Raw genomic sequence first — 18997 nt, 5'->3', positions numbered from 1 at the left:
GCCGGTATAGTTATATTTTACAAAAGTGTCTAATAAATATATTATAATATAATTGTTTTAGTCTGGACTTAAATACTTTCAGGGTATGATATTCAATTATTATATTATTATAATACTACTTCAGTTATAATTGTACTTAAAATGTATAGGTAATAATGTATTATACGTGACTGTACTTTTAGTAGATATAATATTATTATATATAGGTGTGTATATAAATCGCGTGATATTATATATGTAATATCGATAATTTAATTTCGCTAAAATATATATTATATTATAATATTTTAATATTAGCATATATGTGTATAATTATTATAGGTATGTATATAATATTATATGTTGTGCATTAAATTTTTCTAAAGGAATCATATCACGTTTCGATAGTCAATTTGTCTCGTTCAAATTCCATCGATGACTACGTTGGATGCGTTCACGTAATTCCAATTGCCGTTGAATACTTCTAGAAAAAAAAAAAATATTATTATAATAAATTAAATTTTGTTAAGTATCAATTGAAGCAAACTAAAAGCAGTTGAACAGCTGCTGCGGGTAGTTAGTTCGTTAAAAGGTATAAACTTTAGAAATACGCAATCATCGTATATTAGGTATATAATATTATCTATATTAAAAAAAAATGAACAATCTATGCATATATATAGCATAATTATGAAAATATTATGATACAACTAATATGAACGGTATGAGGGGCTATCCGGTGATAGAGCCACACAACTGGTATTCTATTATCCCTTATGTATTAGTTATTTAAAAGAAAAATATGCTTTTACAATTTGTTCATAATTCAATTAATTAGTATGATTTTATGTGCGGCTTATGAAATATACTACGGACAAACTAAATTATAAATTATTTCCTGTAATCGGTAACGGTAAGAAGTGTCAAGTGTTTCAGTGTTTGTCTTGAGAAGTTTTGTCATGAACAGATAAATTACTTAATATATTGCCTATACTAAACCCCTTAAAAAGGACCGATTTAAACCATTTTACAACCAATAGATTAATAAAACTTTCGAAATAAGCAATATATGAAACTACTAATATTAAAATAAAAAAAATACATAATTAAATAATATTGACAAGAAACGAAATTATGATCAAAATGTTAGAGTATGATATAAAACAATCAATGTACTGCAATGATTATGGTATGAACGACACACATTAAAATATATTATATATTTATATTACACATAATACATTGTGGTATTTTGTTTAAGGAAAAGCGGTGACAATAAAGTCTTCAGCCGAGTTTTGTTGGGTACGATGGTACGAAGCCAGTAAAAGTTATACTTTTTAAAATAACAATAAGTACTTATTAGTTATTGGTCAGTAACTACTTATATTGTGCATATAATCAATCTTTAGGCTTATTTATTTTCAATTATTTAACTTAGTAACTTTATGGTCCTAAAATCGAATTTGGCTAAATTAAAATTATTTAAACCTTTAAATTTATAATGTTAAATTTAATGTCATATTGAACAGTTCTAAATATTTTATAAAAATATTACTACTGTTGAATAATAACAATAATAATATTAATAATATAGAATTCTGTTCGTTGCGAACCGTTCATTTATAAACATTTAAATTAAATTAATGAAATGGTTCTCATTTATTCAATTTTGATTTTAGTTCCATTGTTGTTATTAAGTTAAAATGATTTTAAAAAAAAAATGTTTACCCAAGTATAATATAAAATAAGTGATGTTATTAATTATTATAATAGCAATATAAATATTAAAATAAAAATTCTTCGTTGCATGTGTATATCAAAAGAGTTAATCATTTGAAATTCTATGCTATTCTACGAATATTATGTATATTAATAAGGTACCCCCTAGCTAGCTTGTCAAAAGAGTTGATTTAGTTCAACGTAATTCGGCCATGAAAATAAATATAATATTACCTACCTAAAAAAACTAATCACACTATATATATATATATTATACCTATATAATATTATAATATATACATACATTGGCTATAAAAATGACTAAATTTACAACATCAAATTTTTATACTTCAAATGATTGAATTTATGCTGCGTTTAAAATTTTTGTTATTTGCGAACCATTCGTTCGGCAATAACAAGTAAAGACAAGCAAATTATGGCACAGAATATAAATTTTATGTCTAATAATATTACATTATTATAAGTTGTGTATAGACGAGAAGTGTATAATTATTTATTATAATACATTGTATATAGTTCGTTGTAAGTGCGAAACTTAAGAGGACGACACACCCGTATGTGTTGTTCCCGTCTTACAAAAGTAGGTACAACATAACAAATTTAAATCACTGATGTATTATTAAAGGTTATTAGACAAAATTGGAACTGCTGAACACAAATGTTCTATGTTTTACGATTGTAAGACGGAGACAATACGTGCGGGTGTTCCGTCCTCTTAACAGTCTTAAACTCTTAACCACCCACCATAATACCAACGCTGGTTGCCAGCGGCGGTTAATCGACTGCTACAGGCTGCAGCTTAAGGTATAATGTTTCACAAATATTTAACGTCCCCTCGAAGGAGTACGCTGTATAAGGTTCGTCTGTGTCTGAAAATACACGCCTCTGACCGGAAGTGAATAAATTTAAGATGCAAGGCGACACGGTAAATGACTATAATGGTGTATAAATAAATCATACAGTTTTGGTGGATAGATTATAATATATACATATTATCTATACATAATATATATCTATAGACTGTAAACCCTTAAGTTACGGTTGCATTACTCTTTTGGCTGTCGTCTTGATTTATAGTCAATACACACCAATAAATGGGTAAATGTTACGTATATATGCATAGTATGCGTCGATTGTTTATAAAACATTGAAATGATGGAAAGGGAACGAATAACAATTAGACTTATCGTAATCCTCGTATGATGATATATGTATAATATAATATGCTTACAGTACGTGGAAACTGGTGTGATCGTGTGGAGAGTAAAACAAATACATTTAGAACTTTTCGGTGGCGGCGGAGTTGAGTGAATAATTCATTTCTACAGAATTATACCCATATTCAGTAGCTCGACGATTAACAATTTAATAATTAATATCACCATAGGTTAGGTAGTATAAAGCTTTGCCATAAATAACAAAAATCGACGGTTTGAAATATGGTATACATTTGATGATCATGTATTATACATTATCGTGTCCATTTGTATTAGGTGTAATATTATTTCCTCCACTTATGTCTTTGTCTTATACTGTTTTAACTTTAACTCTTTTACGCCTTTTAGCATACAGCTTCCGGTTGAACAGTGGACCCTATCATAATATAGTAGGTTACATGGTTACATGTGGACTTAACCGTAAATACAATATATTGATAAATTTTAAAATAATCCTCGTAGTGCCCTATTAATTATAACTATTGAGTAGGTTAATACTTAGCTATTAGTTATTATGATGCTGTATGATGAAAATGTCGGTAATATATAAGTCGAGAACTTACCCGTTTCGCCTTCTGGGCACGGTCCCGATGCCTTGGTCTCGATCACTACACCCGTGGCGCACGCATCCATGAACATTTGACACCAAGAGTGGTATGTCTTATCGTTGCTACCGCACACCTTTCCGCTCGTATCCTTACGCTTTCCCGAAGTTTCCGGGTCTGGGCACGATAGGTTGCACGTCACACACCTCGGACGTCCGGTCTTTTTCTCGACTAGACATTTTTGACCGCTCTTGCAGCTTACCGTAGCACACGTGGCAGATTCTAATATAGAAACATAGAAACATATACTTGAGTTATTACCACACTACATACGCATTACATCATATATGTGTATAATAGTAAAATACGAAAAAGTCAAAAAGATGGAGAAGGCACAGACATATTACTTCAAATATAAATTAAGTTTGTTATTTATGTCCAGAGAAGTTTTCAGAAATTTGGCGCCCGAGTGTTAATGTTTTATCCCTCCCCCCTCCCAAAAATATGACTTTTTTCCTACCGAGAATACCGGAACTTACTTTCCGGTGACCACCCGTTATCGTTATTCTTTTTGAAACTTTCTAACATATTTGCTTTTAATGTATTCACTTTTTTAATTCTTGATGGAAAATTGACTATTAAATCAAAAATTTCCATTAAACAATTTTTAGTCATTAGATGAAACTACTCTTTCATATTCATTCCATAAGAGTAACTAAAGAATTAAATGGTTTATTGATGGTTATATATCAATGAAAAAATGAAATATCTCAGTTTATTTGTCTAAATTCACATACTACAATACATTTGAATTACAATTACACTTGAGGCTTTATACATCAAATAATTAAAAGAACTTATTGTTTCCACATTGAGTTAAACGAAAGTTAGTTAAAAAAGAAAGCAGATTTTAAACTTTAAAGTGTTTAAACATTATGTCATCTTTATAAATTAGTCACAATTAATATAAAGTATTTTATTTATTAACTACTAATTACAAAACAATAAATATTTACAGTTAACATTTTTTTTTGCGAGCTTTAGATGAACTATACTCATTGATTATGCCATCATATTCTAAACTTTTTGTAATGTCTGATTCAATATTTAATATAGCGATACTGTTTAGTCATTCATCAGTTATCCTCGACTGTAAATAATTTTTAATTTTTTTAGTTCACTAAATGATATCTCTGGAGAGTAGTTTGATACGGTACAACATAGATTTATTCTTAGGACAATATTTACATATGTGTATACGTCTTCAATCCTTCATTTTTGTGTGTTAGACACATATCTATAATTGATTTTGGCAAATGTTTCTTAGGTAAAGTATTAAGTAAGTAAATAACTATGAAAGTGTATATACATTCGTTTGAAAATGAGTAAATTTGCGTTCAACAGAACACATTTTATATTGTTAGCTTTTATATAGGAATCAATTTATCTATTATTAAACTGAAAGGTAAGAATATTATCCAGAACATGTGATATACTATTGATATTATTATTTTAAAGTGAGTTATAGCTATATAAAAATGTAAAATATTACAACTTTAAAATGTTCATAACTCATTTTAAAATTATTATATTAATAAAAGCAAATGACATTTCTTAGACAATATTCTTATCTTTAAATTTGATAATAGGTAAATTTACTCAAATATTAAAGTTAACAACACAAAATGAATTCTACTGAACGAAAATTTTCCATGTTGTATATATGTAACACAGAGACAACACATGTTGGTATAATTTTCTCTTAACTATTCAGCTTTTTCTCTAACTTCACTAATACTTAATTCGATTATATTAAAGAAGAATGAAAAAATTTCGTTAACTAGGTCATATGCAATTTTTCTTTTTCTCAATTCATGAAGTGCCAAGTATTATAATTTTGGAATATTGTTGATAAAAAAATATATATATTAGCCAATTTATATTATTGTTCATTAACAGAAGATGGGTTATGTAAAAACTTGATGCCACCCCTATAAAAATGACGCCCGGGGCGATCACCCCTTCTGGTCTTTTAGCCCCCCTAAATACGCCGCTGCTTATATTTGTATATAACATTATTATATTCATGAAAACATCTCTCGAACACCTGAAATTATAATTATTAGTGTTATTGGATTAATATATACAGTAATAATATACAGATCTGAAACTTAACTAACAGACATAATAATATGCAAGGAGTCAACAATTAAAATATTATTTTAAATCTGGTTACTTTTTTTAGTGATGAATAAGATGACGGGATACGGTTTTGGCGTATTATCAGCGCATGTATTATAGAAAATGTGTAGTAGTAAAAGTTATATTTGATTTATTGTTTTAAGAAAAATGACGGGCTTCTGGCAGTGTCATCGTGTTAAAAAAATATACACATATTAATATATTATTGTCGTGTAGTGAGCGCTCCATATATTAAATAACCGTAAACAACGTAGATATATAATTATGTATACGAAGTATTTTGAGTTTTGACGGATGTATAGTTTTGGCGACCAAAAAAAGTAGCAACGTCAAAATATATGACAGCTGTTATAATATATGATCATATTATTATACTCATTGCTGCTGCATGCAGGAGTATTTCTCAAAAACGTCACTATGATAATTATCGTCAAACACTAAATATGTGTTTCATTCGTGTTCGAGAATTTCACATTCAGGTGACCAAAGTATAGTCGTATAATATACAAGGTGTAGTCGACTCATGCAAATACTCGGCGGTTCGAAACATCTTAAAACCAGCGCACTTAAACTGGACACGAGTTTATCGAGTGATTACTAAAATACATATACCTATACTCAACCCGATGCCCGCAATAATTGTAGCGTTTTATTGCCCAGTTTGTGTGTAGAGTGGCTTATTGACTACCTATTATTTTTTTGCATTTACTCGCTCCGACGCGTTAAAATTCCCCGAGGTCAATAACGTATGGCTACGCATACGTTGTGCGCAAGTAAAATACTGTCCAATAATTATTATATTTTTCACGGAGACGACGACCGGTAAACGAGACGTCGATCGGCGCGACTGACTTACGTTGTACAACAATATATAACAATAACAAATCGCAGTTGAAAAAAAATCGCCTCACTACAATGTTTCGTGTGTACGGAGTGGTATTAGGAGGTATGCACACGCATACATACCTCCTAATAACGATAATAATAATAACGTACGCGCGTTATCTGCACGCGGGACGACTTGAACGAGTCGTCATCGTCGCGCAGTCTTGTAAGGTGTATATTATAATAATACATTATATAAACGCGCGTAGGTATACACATTATATTATAATGTATTAAACGTAATATCCGAACAATAATAATAATAACATTATAATAACGACAGTAATAATTGCCGTTTCTCCCGGACGAGACAGACTACGCGTACACGCTATTAAAAATGTCGATGGGACCGTTCCTTCCATCAGTTTAGCGGCATCAAAATACAAGAGTCCGGGTCAGAGTTTTTTAGTTTTTACGCGTCGCGCCGCCCGCCGTAGGTACTTTATATTATACACCCACCGCCACCGCCACAACCGCACTACTTCTTGTCGGCGCCGTCCGCCGTCCACCTACGCCTCCGCCGCGCGCCGGTTATGGTAATACGTCGGGGATGTATAATAATATTATAATACAATGTAATATAATGTTGTTATTATATAGGAAGTCGTCGAGCACATACGCCGCGGCGGCGGACGGCGTTAAATTTAACTCTTGGATGGCGGTCAACTGCAGCGCGGCTATTACGAGTCATTACCCGTGCATATATAATAGTAATAGTACTATAACACTTATAAGTAATAATATAACAACAACAACAATAACAATAATAATAAATAACTCCGGTATTACGCTCAACGTTGCCCGTAACTCGCGAGTAAATCTCCCAACTTGAATTCCCCCCCCTCCCAATCACCGCTGAAACACTTAAAAATATTCTATTTTTATACATATTGTATGATCGTTGAAAACTAACGCTGCGATACACGTGAGTCAAATCTTATAGTCACTGCGATCAGAGAGGAAGGGAGAGAGAGGAAGTAATGGGTTTAAAAGTACAGTCGCCCACCCATCTCATTTTAGATTTTTAATAGCATGAAAAATTAGATTTGAAAAACTCATCGAGTTATCGATTTGAAAACTTGATTTAGATTTTAAACTGTAATATATCATAAACGATTAATCAAATTTAGGGCTTTCAAGATGAGCATAAAAAAGTGTGTATGATGTATATACTTCAGAAATTTAACGATAAGGTTAATTGTCTAATGCATTGGCAGCCAGCCAGCAGATTCATGTGGATTATAAGCATTCAAATTTTAAAAAAAGTATCTTTAACTTTTTTTCAATGTGTTACTCATTATACTTCTAAATTATATATGATTACTAATTATTAGTTATTACTATATTTTAATTTACATGATTATATATTACTTTTTTAAAAATAATTATTTTTGATTCATACAAAATAAAGGTATTTATGACTTAGGTCTCAAACTAGACTTTGTTTTGTTTTTTTTAAATTACAATTTTGAATATTTTAATATCATTTTTATTTCTTGAATATGTTGAATTTATATTAACTATTAAGTACAAGTATATACCTACCTATATTGCTATAGGTATTAACTTAAAATTTGTTTTCATCTTCTCTCCCTCACAAACTTTAAATTTAAATATATAAGGATGATTCTAATAGGAAAACACTGATTTTCGAAAAGATAGAAAAAGTTGCGGAAACATTACTTAAACTGAGATACACATAATTTATTTAACAAAACATCAGTCAATGGTTAATATAACAATATTTATATGAGACATGTATATAATAATACACAATAATAGCATTATACAACGAGCCTTGCGCGAGTTTATGTTACTTTGTATTAAATTAAATAAAATGTCGAAGTATTAGAAAACTGAATTGATATAGGTTTTTCTGTCAGCGCATTTCAATATATTATTATTTATTATGTATAACGATTTTCATTGCGTATTAATTACAGAACGCATATATTTATATTTTAAACAGTCACACGTGACTGTACGAGTAAGTAAACTTTTTACGTACAACTGTACAATAATTCACAACTATTAGATACTACATTTTTTTTTAATTTGAATACATACTGTAAACTTTTTTAAGTGTGACATAATTTATTTCCGCCATAACGATAACGTTTATTTGATGAATTTTCTTCAACTATACGGGTAATATATAGGTAATAATAAATTATTAAAACAATATATAATATCTATAAAGAAGAGGCGGTCAGTCTGTGGAAATATTGTTACTCAGCCACTCAGGTTAATTGTGAACGAGTATTTAGCAAATTAAAAATTATCAATAATAATCGTCTACGCGCTTCACTATCTAATGATCGCTTGAATGCTTTTTTATTAATTTCTGTAAAAAAAGAAATATTAAATGATTTAAAGTTTGAAGATAATTTAGACATCATTAAAAACTCATCTCATACTTTATCTATATTATTATCGTACACATAATTACATAAATATATAAATATAAGATTTAATTTGTCATAATGCTACTTGGTGTTACTGATTTGTACCTATGTATTAATATATTTTACATTTTCTTTGTAATCATCACAGAAAAAGTTCCTAAATCCTAATTCTTATAAAATGTTGGTAAAGGTAGAAATACAATATTGAGAACAATTTAATATTTTGTTAGTGTAAGTTGGGCCATTAAATGTGGGAGAATGGACCGATTGCGAGAGAATAGTGGGCCGAAACCCTTCCAATCCAGCCCTGAAGAGACCTAATATTATATTAACATTTCACGTTAAGCAGATAGTTAAGTCAGCCGTATAGACATGTTGACATCCTATCGTCTAGATATTATACCTGTAATTATATGTTGGTAGGAAAACCGAAAAACATAACAGTTATTGTGATTATATGTAAATCATTAATTTTGATGAATAACATTTTTAATTTATGACTATGAGTGTTATGGCCATCCCATGTTGTATAAAATATAATATGTCCAAATGAACGGTTGTATTCAAAATTACTAATAGGCGATGAAATCACATATAGCAACAAAAAATTACCAAAATCAACGTTGAATTATAATATACCTATGCAGTATCGTCATCGTTGCATGACAATATAGTTGGCGGAAACGAATTATTATAGGACCAGATGACCAGTCGTTTGTAATTTGTATATAATAATATATACTACCTTAAAACTCGTAATATTACTGATAATTTTACCTACACATATAGGACACAGGACTATTTTAGTAATTGGATTTTTGGAAAAAAACTTGAAACGGATGTTGGAGTAAAACATGACATTGCAGCGATACAATCTACATGAAATTTTGTGATGTAAATAAAAACTCAATGTTAAATGTAAAGATCATCTTCAACTGTGCAGAAGGTGACTTGATAATAACTATAAATATGTATTTAATACTTGTTGTATAATAATTCATAGTTGTACAATGGATATTTTTATACAGAATATTTTTTTAAGCACGATCTTCAATAATGCAGTTATTCAAAATCTGATTATTAGAATTTTTAAACATACTTAAGATCATATTTTCATATTATTGAGATTGTTTTGTATCTACTTCTACAGTGATATCCCATAAAGATACAAACTTCTGTTTTCTAAATGAAAATTCGTCCTTTCTACTTTAAATTATTTGGCGGATCGTGTTTTCGAAAATGTTGAATATCGAAATTAAAATTGATCTATTGAATAATTTCAAAATTTAGTTTTCGAGCTATTCATATTGATTTACTAACAATAATAGGTTTTGAGGATCTTTACTATGTAGGTGAGATAAAAGTTTTATTTATTAATAAAAATGAACAGTTTGTAAAAATTTCCCGATTATACTAGATACAATATTACATCTGTTTTATATAATTTTAAAATAATTTTTAAGAACTTCTTTCGAATAAACTAATTAGTAACTGAAAAACTACTTGTTAGAATTTTGAATTAGGTGCATCGATATTTTCAAAACAAAAATACCCATTAACCCAATAAAAATATTCAGTAAAATTGATTTTAGTTTGAAAAACAAAAGTTTATATTACCACAAGACCCTCCTTAAGTAGAAGTAAATAGTAAAAAAATCTATAGAAAACTTTTAAATATAGTCCTAAAGTATATTTAAAAATTTAAAAATCAGAATTTTAATAAATAATTAATTAATTAAAAAAACGGAAGGGAGAGAACAATATATTCGATGAATCATTCTGAATAATATTAGGATAATTATTTTTAGTTTACTCTTTTGTCTTGGACACCGAAATAAATCGACTAAATTTTAATATTTTATCAAAGAGATTGGAGAGCATAATGCAGGTTGAATACTCGCGGTTAATAGCATTATAACACATTATCGCATCGTATATTGTAATATATATGTTGATATCTTAATCCTTTGGTAAATAATTCTCTAAGTGCAAACGTGCAGTAGTATAGTGCATAATACATTATGTTTTAATGGTATATATTGTGTCTTTAGGAATTAATACGCATCGTGATATTTTGATTATTTGTTTATAACTGTTATTAAATTAATATAAATATTGAACATTATTAATTATTTATTATGACTACAATTTGGGGCTACACTAAAGGTTAGAGAATTTCATAAATATTTATAAACCCCTAAACAATAAGATTTCTGCTTAAAATCACACTTGAAGACCCACTAATATAAAGTTGTTTTTGTTACGTGTTATAAGTTATAACTTAAAGATTCTAAGCATTATTGTGTTTTGTTTTCTTGTTTGGGAAACTGTACATTTCAGAATAATACGAACTACAAAGAGATAAAAGGTTTTAAGCAGCAGCATGTTAATATATGTAGATTAAAAGTCTATTTATTTTGCATTTTAGAAAGAAGATATTTCGAATACTCATATTCCTTAGTTTACTAAGGAAATTATCAACTTTTATAAAGTAATATATATTAGCAAGTAGAACACGTAATTTATTTTCATGACAATCTACTTATTTTTGATAAATCAACAGTGCACTTGTCGTATACACAATTTCAAACGTTTATTATCAAATGCATTTTAACCAAGACATATATAATATAAAATAAGTCAAAGTAGTACACTGCAACATTGAATTCAGGGATGTGGCGTATACGTCCAAAATTCGAGTATAATATGACGTATACTATTAAGTGTTGTAATCGTAGAGAAATTACGATCGACGACCGAACAACGATTGGCCGTCGACGATCGCTATGCAGCCAAAATTACGTCGTATGTAATGTACATCGTCCGGTGTCAGTGCATCTATATAATAATATAAAAATGTATATACTATGTACTGTGATACAGCTGAATATGTTTATACATATTATATTATTATGCACTTACACATCGACTCGTCGACGAAATTAATTTATTACACAACAACGACCGAAAACGAAAAACAACAGCTTCGTAATGTACATCACACGCATATACACACGCGCGTACAAACGGTGTATAGTCTGCGAAAAAACAGGTGGCGGCGGCGACGACAGCGGCGGGTAATATAGGCGACTGCGGCGGCGGGGTTGGCGCGAGTCGTGTTTATTATAATACTTAAGCGATATTAAAATATATACCTCACACACACACGCGCGCGTATATTTGCGTATGCGCGCACGTGTGTGTATCTTATAAAACGGGGCAAGTTTTGATGGGTAGTAAACGCCACGACGGTCGACGACGACGGTGTGCGCGCGCTTTTTTGTTGCTGCACCGGAGCGTCTAGACGGCTTAATGAAACCGACTGGTATATATAATACAGTGTTGTTGTGCACACACACACACACACGTATAATAATACAATAATAATAATAATAATAATAATAATATCGCAGCCGCCGCAGCACTATAAAAACGTCCATATAAAATGCGTACATAGTCTGCTGTTGCCGCTGCTGCTGCTGCTGCTGCTGCTGCTGTTGTTGTTGCCGCCGCAATAACAATAATAAAGTATGCTTGCATATATATATATATATATAATATGGTACGTTCTCGCCCGGGGAGGAGAAGCTGCGCGGTGAAACGTAATTATTATTAGCGCGCCCGTACACGTATACGAGTGCGATTCGGTAATAAATCCAAGCCGATACCAAATTCGTTTTTTTTTTTAGTTTTTATTTCGTTTTAATGCAGTACCGGCGTGTATATTACAAGTATATATATATATATATACACGTTATGTATACCTGCAGCCTAATATCTACCTGCTAATAACGCTATTTGTGCCGAAATGTACTGTATCGCTATATGGCCATGTACATATATGTATATATATATAGTATATATAGTGTATACCGTCTACAGGGCGCGGCATAGGTCACATTATATATACCGACGTATATTGTATATAATATGAAGTATGAACATTTATAATATATCTTCCATGCGCGCCCGTCGGCGAGCTTGTGATATTAATATTATGATACGACCGAATTCTCACGATATGATAATAATAATATTATGATGTTTGCGTGTTGTACCTATATACGCGTATTATGCATATTATTGCAGTGCTCCGCGTGTAATATATACGACTACGTCGTAATTATATTATCGTACACTGCGGCGGAGTGCGGACCGTCGTTTACGACTCGGAGATTGGCGACGATAGACCACATTAAATATATATATACATATATATATATATGTATATATGTATACTTATCGTTGCGAACAGTAAAAGAAAAAAACACTACTCCCTAATATTATTATACGGTATAGACATTATAGTGTGGTCTCTGCCAGCGGCGTCGGGTGTGTTCGAACACTAAAATGTATATAACATAATAATACGTCGTATACATACGTAACGTCTTATTTGTCGACGGTGAGATGCAAACGGTTCGTATTTTAAGCCATTTTAAGCCATTTGAAGTCGACGGTGATCTAGCTATACATTTATTTTGAACGATGTAAGATACAATAACAATATAATCACGCTACAGTGGATATGATTTATTTGTCAATATACTCGTGGACCGTGGTATAGAGCAGTGACCGAAATAAAATATAAAACAACCAGTTCTGAAACCCATATAACCTCTAAAAATGTTGGAAAATGGAATCTAAGCTAAATATTTTCAATTAAAACCGGAGATCACCGCCGACTACCAGAAACGAACAGACCAAATCTAGTAAAAGTACCCAAGTATCGGTTACGAAATAATCAACGGGTGTTGCAATAATATCTACTACAACTATACGACTTGGATGTAGTCCCAGCTGCAGGTTTAGTAACGCGCAATATTATTGACGAGTGATGACCATTCTTATACTCCTATATTATTATCTAAAATTCGATAGATTATGTTTGGTATATATTATTATGATTTTATATTACTACTCACTCTTGCAAAGTCCTTTGTAAGCTATTGGTATGGCCTTTCCCATCCGGCAGGCGGCTTCACGCAGATGACACGCGCTTTGGTATGTCCTGCCGTCGGATCCACACACAAGCCTAGACGGCGACATGCCTGGAGGACAGAAAGTGGCACACTTGACGCAATGTGGCATCAAGTTCTGATCTTGTAGACAGTATTTGCCTCCCGGGCAGGTGACTTTATTGCATGAACCTGCAAATAAGTAATGATGATTATTGTATAAAAATAACCACTTGTATAAACCCATATACAGAAATTAAATCTTAAAATAAATTTTACAAATTTTACTTGAAATAAACAATTATTTTCTTTACACACATAATATAATACATTACACGTACCTATATATTTCATTATTGAACTACTTACTCTGACACAGGCCATGGTAGTCGACTAACAACGATTGGTCTCTGGTACGACACGATCTCTTTTTCAGTCGGCAGTGTGACTTGTATGAAACGCCATCCGTACCGCACACCGGACCCTTAACAGTGAATCCGTCGCGTTGCTTGCAGTTGGGTGAACAGATGCACTTAGGCGTGCCGGATCGCATAACGCATTTCTTGCCAGGAACACATTCCACGTCCGTGCAAGATCCTGTGCAAAGTACATGCGAAGTTTGTTTTAATTTTAAGTCACGAATCAGTTTACAATGCATTATTATTTTACGGAATAACAGAATACAAACAATTATTTTCCAACGGTAGATCGTGATTTAAATACAACAGTTATAGAAGGGGGAAGTAAATTATTTCTAAATTTTAAGACGGATGAGTTAATGAACATAGTATAATATATCACAAAAAAAACCGGCAGCTATATTCAGCCTATACGGCCTACCTAACTTTTTTATGTAGCATCATTTCTTTTACGATCACTAATCAAGACAGTAAATTTATTCAATTGTAAAGATAAAATATAATTATATTATTTATCTCGATAAATTAATATTTTACATTTTGGAATATAATCGGTCGTTTCTTTATTTTTATTTTATCTTCACATAAGTGTAATGCTATTACTCGTATAATATATATTAACTTTATGTTCTCGACTGTTATACTACGTACAATTTAAGGCCCCACATTATATTATATTATATTATATTATATATTACATTATATTATAATGATTTTAATAAATAACCTATACATATAAGTATGAAAATGGACATTTTTGTCACGCATGTTCTGTGACACTATTCATCTGATTATCTTAATTTTTTTTAAATAAAATAGTATACTGTAGAGCAGGATTTAATGTTTTAAGCCTATTTATTCTTCTATAATTTAATGAAAAATCAAGTTATTAATTTGTTAAATAACCAGTAAATACGCAATGAAGATTTTTATTTGTATTACCAATTATTAGTTATTACTAGAAATTAGTATTTCAGTGAATAGTTAATGTATTATAACAAGACAAAACTTAATAATAATAAACACAATATTTAGATTGAAATGTATAAATTATTGCATCATAGATACAATATTAATTTAATATAATACACATATATTTTTTATATTTTTATTTATATATTTATTATATTTAATGTGCGTTATATTGATGCTTAAATAATAATAATAATAATAATAATAAAACCATAGAAAATTGATGTATGGTAGGTATATTAAACAATTCGGCGGTTAGTTGTAATTTATAATTAGGTATTACCTTTGCACTTTGCACATGGCACGCCATCGCCCAAGACGCGCCAGAAAAACAGCGCTCCGGGGTCCAAGTCTGTTGGGCTCCAGGATGTGGAAACGGAACTACCTCCCAACTTGCAGCATTGCTCTTTCGTCAAGCGTTCAGCCAACAAGTCTTTGCACAGACCATTTTTACCCATTGATGCCCAGCACATGCCACCTGCAGTAGAAATATAACATTTTAAAATTAAACCGTCAAACCCTAATTTTTGAAATATTAGACTTTCCGCCGGGACATAACCGTACACTCCACAGAACATTTCGTCATATCAATAATACCCGTTTTTACCTTAAAATCTAACTCTAATAGACGTTTAGTTTAAAACTATAATATCATTATTTATTTTTACTTTCGTTGTATTTAATTGTATAAGTTAATGTATAAAATACTGGCATTTAGAATTATAAATTTAAAAATATATATGTATTATATTATATTCGTGCATGTATGAGTGTGGATGTACCCGGCAGGAGTTCATAACTATATACAGAATATAATACATATATGGGTAACGAGATTAGTATATTATTTTTGTCAAATAATTAATATTAATTTACTATGTATAGTTGCGACATTTTTATGACAAAATACAAAATACTATTCGCACACGCGATTATTGTCGCGTACTAATAACTTTCAATTGTTATTTTATTCTCATAAGATTTCTAATGTGATGCTGTTATTATCAATACAGTTGATATTAATGACGTTTTTTAAATGAGTTTTTTTTTTATTAATCATATATTTCGTCTTATTTAAATTGTATTATACTTGTATTCTACTTGTGCGCTGGTTGTAGTCGTGGGTTCCCGAAATTTACATCAGTTTTAAACGACGAATCGTCGTTGTTAAAGTGATCATACGAAATCTAAATAAAAATATACTACACCGTACGACGCTGAATATCATAGAGTGTGCGTACGGACAAGCGTTGTATGACGGGTGATAATACCAGTAATTTAACATTTAAGGTTGTACAATTTAAAAAAAATTAGTACTACAACAATGTTTGATACATCATTATATTTTTTTCAATTTTTTTTTTTGTTATGTATTTATATATTTAATTGCTTATATTATTTAAAATAGTATAAGAATGTTCTTTCTAGTAATTGAACAAATATTTTATTTCTAGTAAGCGGACATAAGTTACAATTACAATTTAAAATAAGGCAATTTTGCCTATTATATACATACTCGTTATATACTCGTATATAGAAAATAATTATGCTCATTGTAACAAATAGAACGAAATGACTATAATATAACTTATAGCATTGGCTTATTACCATTTAAAACTAAACAGTAACCCAAATTTTGATGTAATAAACTAAATGTACAATCAGTGTGTAGTTCTCATTAATTTGCTTTCCTTAAGACATAGACACATCAAATAATAATCGTATATAAAACTACATTGGTCATTATATTGAAAAAAATCATGATAATTGGACTAAACATAAACTGGACCTTATGTATAGAACCAATATTTTTGTTATCGTTTAGTCACTCAGTGTACATTTGCAATTAAAAACTCCGCGAACCTATGCGATAGGGCGCATCACGGGCAACGTTCGTTCACGTGCCATCGTTTCTCATGCAGGTATACGAAACGTGTATCGCCGCAGAATTATGGGTATTTTCGCCAGGAAAATGAACCGTTGACGGTTAATGACTTAAAACTGAATTGCAAATGTATCGTTGCTTATTATAACGAATCACAGCCGGTTAAGTACATAAAACAATATTGTAATTACGCGAATAATCTACCTACTTATTAAAAAACTACATACATAATCAAAGATTTTATTATAATATAACACAGGCAATGAAAATAGACGATTTTAATTTTGATAAAAAATGCTTTGTTTGTCGATACGGCCGGAATATATGCCCAATACACCGTATAAGACATTGAATATTCCTGCACCGTTGCTTGCCTGTTTATTTAAAAACCAGTGCTATTGAAATCCTGGCAAATAACTGTATATTATTTTTTATTGAATTTGTTTTGTCTATTAATACGCGGTTAACGTATTGTATTTTTATTGTAATGTTTATCGCTTAGACTTATAAGGTATGGGCGGCAAAAAAAATAAATAGCACTTGGTTGTGAAAATTCTGAACATGGCTGAGGAGTTAGCTAACTTGCATAGATGTAAGTAGGTATGCCGCCAGACCGCGAATATCAATATTATAATTTCAAATGGCGTTAATTGTAGTACTTACTTTCTACTGATTACATTAGTAATATAATATCATATAATATACTTTTATACACGTACACTCTTAGCGATTTTTGAGTGAAATGTCCCACTCAATCTCAAGTCTTATAAAAATTAATTGCATTTCAATCCTATAGTTTTAAGCTCTCTCTACTTCAGACATGATCGTTTTCTGCTGAATACGAAAAACATACGATTCTCGTTTCCACCAAATCGTATTATTATAAAAACACGTATCGCTAACTATTGTTTGTGAACCCATGTACTTATAATAATATAATAGTATATGAACGTATAATAATGTTCTAAAATGTAATGGTAAACGTAACAATATTACCCGAATAACATAGTTAAATAATAGTTTTACGGAAATCACCTATTATTATAGTATATTATTCGTGTTTTGCTCGAAAATTATGATTATTGGTTTCGAAATTTATTTTAGCGTAATCGAGAATCGTACCTTTTTTGTCTTTAAAGAATTGGATTACGACAGAAACAGACGATATCAATGGAACTTATTTAATATTAAGTAAGACCGTTAGAAAGGTTTGATCGAAAATAAAACGGTCAGGCCTAGAAAGGCCGGAAAATGCCGACGACGGCGACCGCACATTCTTCATGCTATATAATATACTGACTATCGTCGACGATTAGGTATACGTAATTTACTATCGCGATTACCGATCTACGTGCACTGCAGTGGTCGTAGAATTTTAACCGCGATCAAATTTATATGATTATACATTTAAAAATACATTAAGTTCGCCGGGACCGTAAGATTTTTCCATAAAAATCAGGTTTCCATATTATTCAGGTTCCATATTACACAGTTTTTACTGTATTATATAAGTTACCGTCACCTGTGTTTGGTTTACGTTATTTGCAAGTGCGTAACCACGATATGTTATTACTTTATTAATATCGGTCAGTTGTAATTGTAAATTTGTGATGAAAAACGTTGACCACCGCGCCGATCGTTTTTCTTTCATTTACCGCGCGGCAATCAAATCTTAACATTCCTTATAATTGTGGCCCCGACCGGCAGAAAATAGAATCTATATATTTTTAGTTCATACAGTTTAGTTTAGAGCGGTCGACCACAATAATTCATTGTCGTCTATACACTAT

General features: G+C 30.6%; 1 protein-coding gene across 4 annotated transcripts in view; it reads right to left on the bottom strand.

The window, feature by feature from the left end:
- Positions 1-250: 250 nt before the first annotated feature.
- The window catches only part of LOC113553026 (follistatin-A), a 77955-nt gene continuing 59208 nt past the window's right edge, over positions 251-18997 (bottom strand). For 2 of the 4 annotated variants that reach the window (XM_026956137.1, XM_026956136.1), the window contains exons 3-7: positions 15606-15800; positions 14301-14528; positions 13899-14123; positions 3500-3763; positions 325-463 (exon numbers count right to left, since the gene is read on the bottom strand). In XM_026956137.1, the coding sequence (XP_026811938.1) occupies positions 402-463; positions 3500-3763; positions 13899-14123; positions 14301-14528; positions 15606-15800 (974 nt within the window). In that variant the 3' untranslated portion in view covers positions 325-401. Of the gene's footprint in view, positions 464-3499; positions 3764-13898; positions 14124-14300; positions 14529-15605; positions 15801-18997 lie in introns of all 4 variants that reach the window. The other 2 variants (XM_026956134.1, XM_026956135.1) reach the window with 2 other exon arrangements.

Source organism: Rhopalosiphum maidis, chromosome 2 (genome assembly GCF_003676215.2).
Source record: "Rhopalosiphum maidis isolate BTI-1 chromosome 2, ASM367621v3, whole genome shotgun sequence".
NCBI lineage: Eukaryota > Metazoa > Arthropoda > Insecta > Hemiptera > Aphididae > Rhopalosiphum > Rhopalosiphum maidis.
Note: the sequence above shows the minus strand (reverse complement) of the source record. Positions and strands in the feature narration are given on the sequence as shown.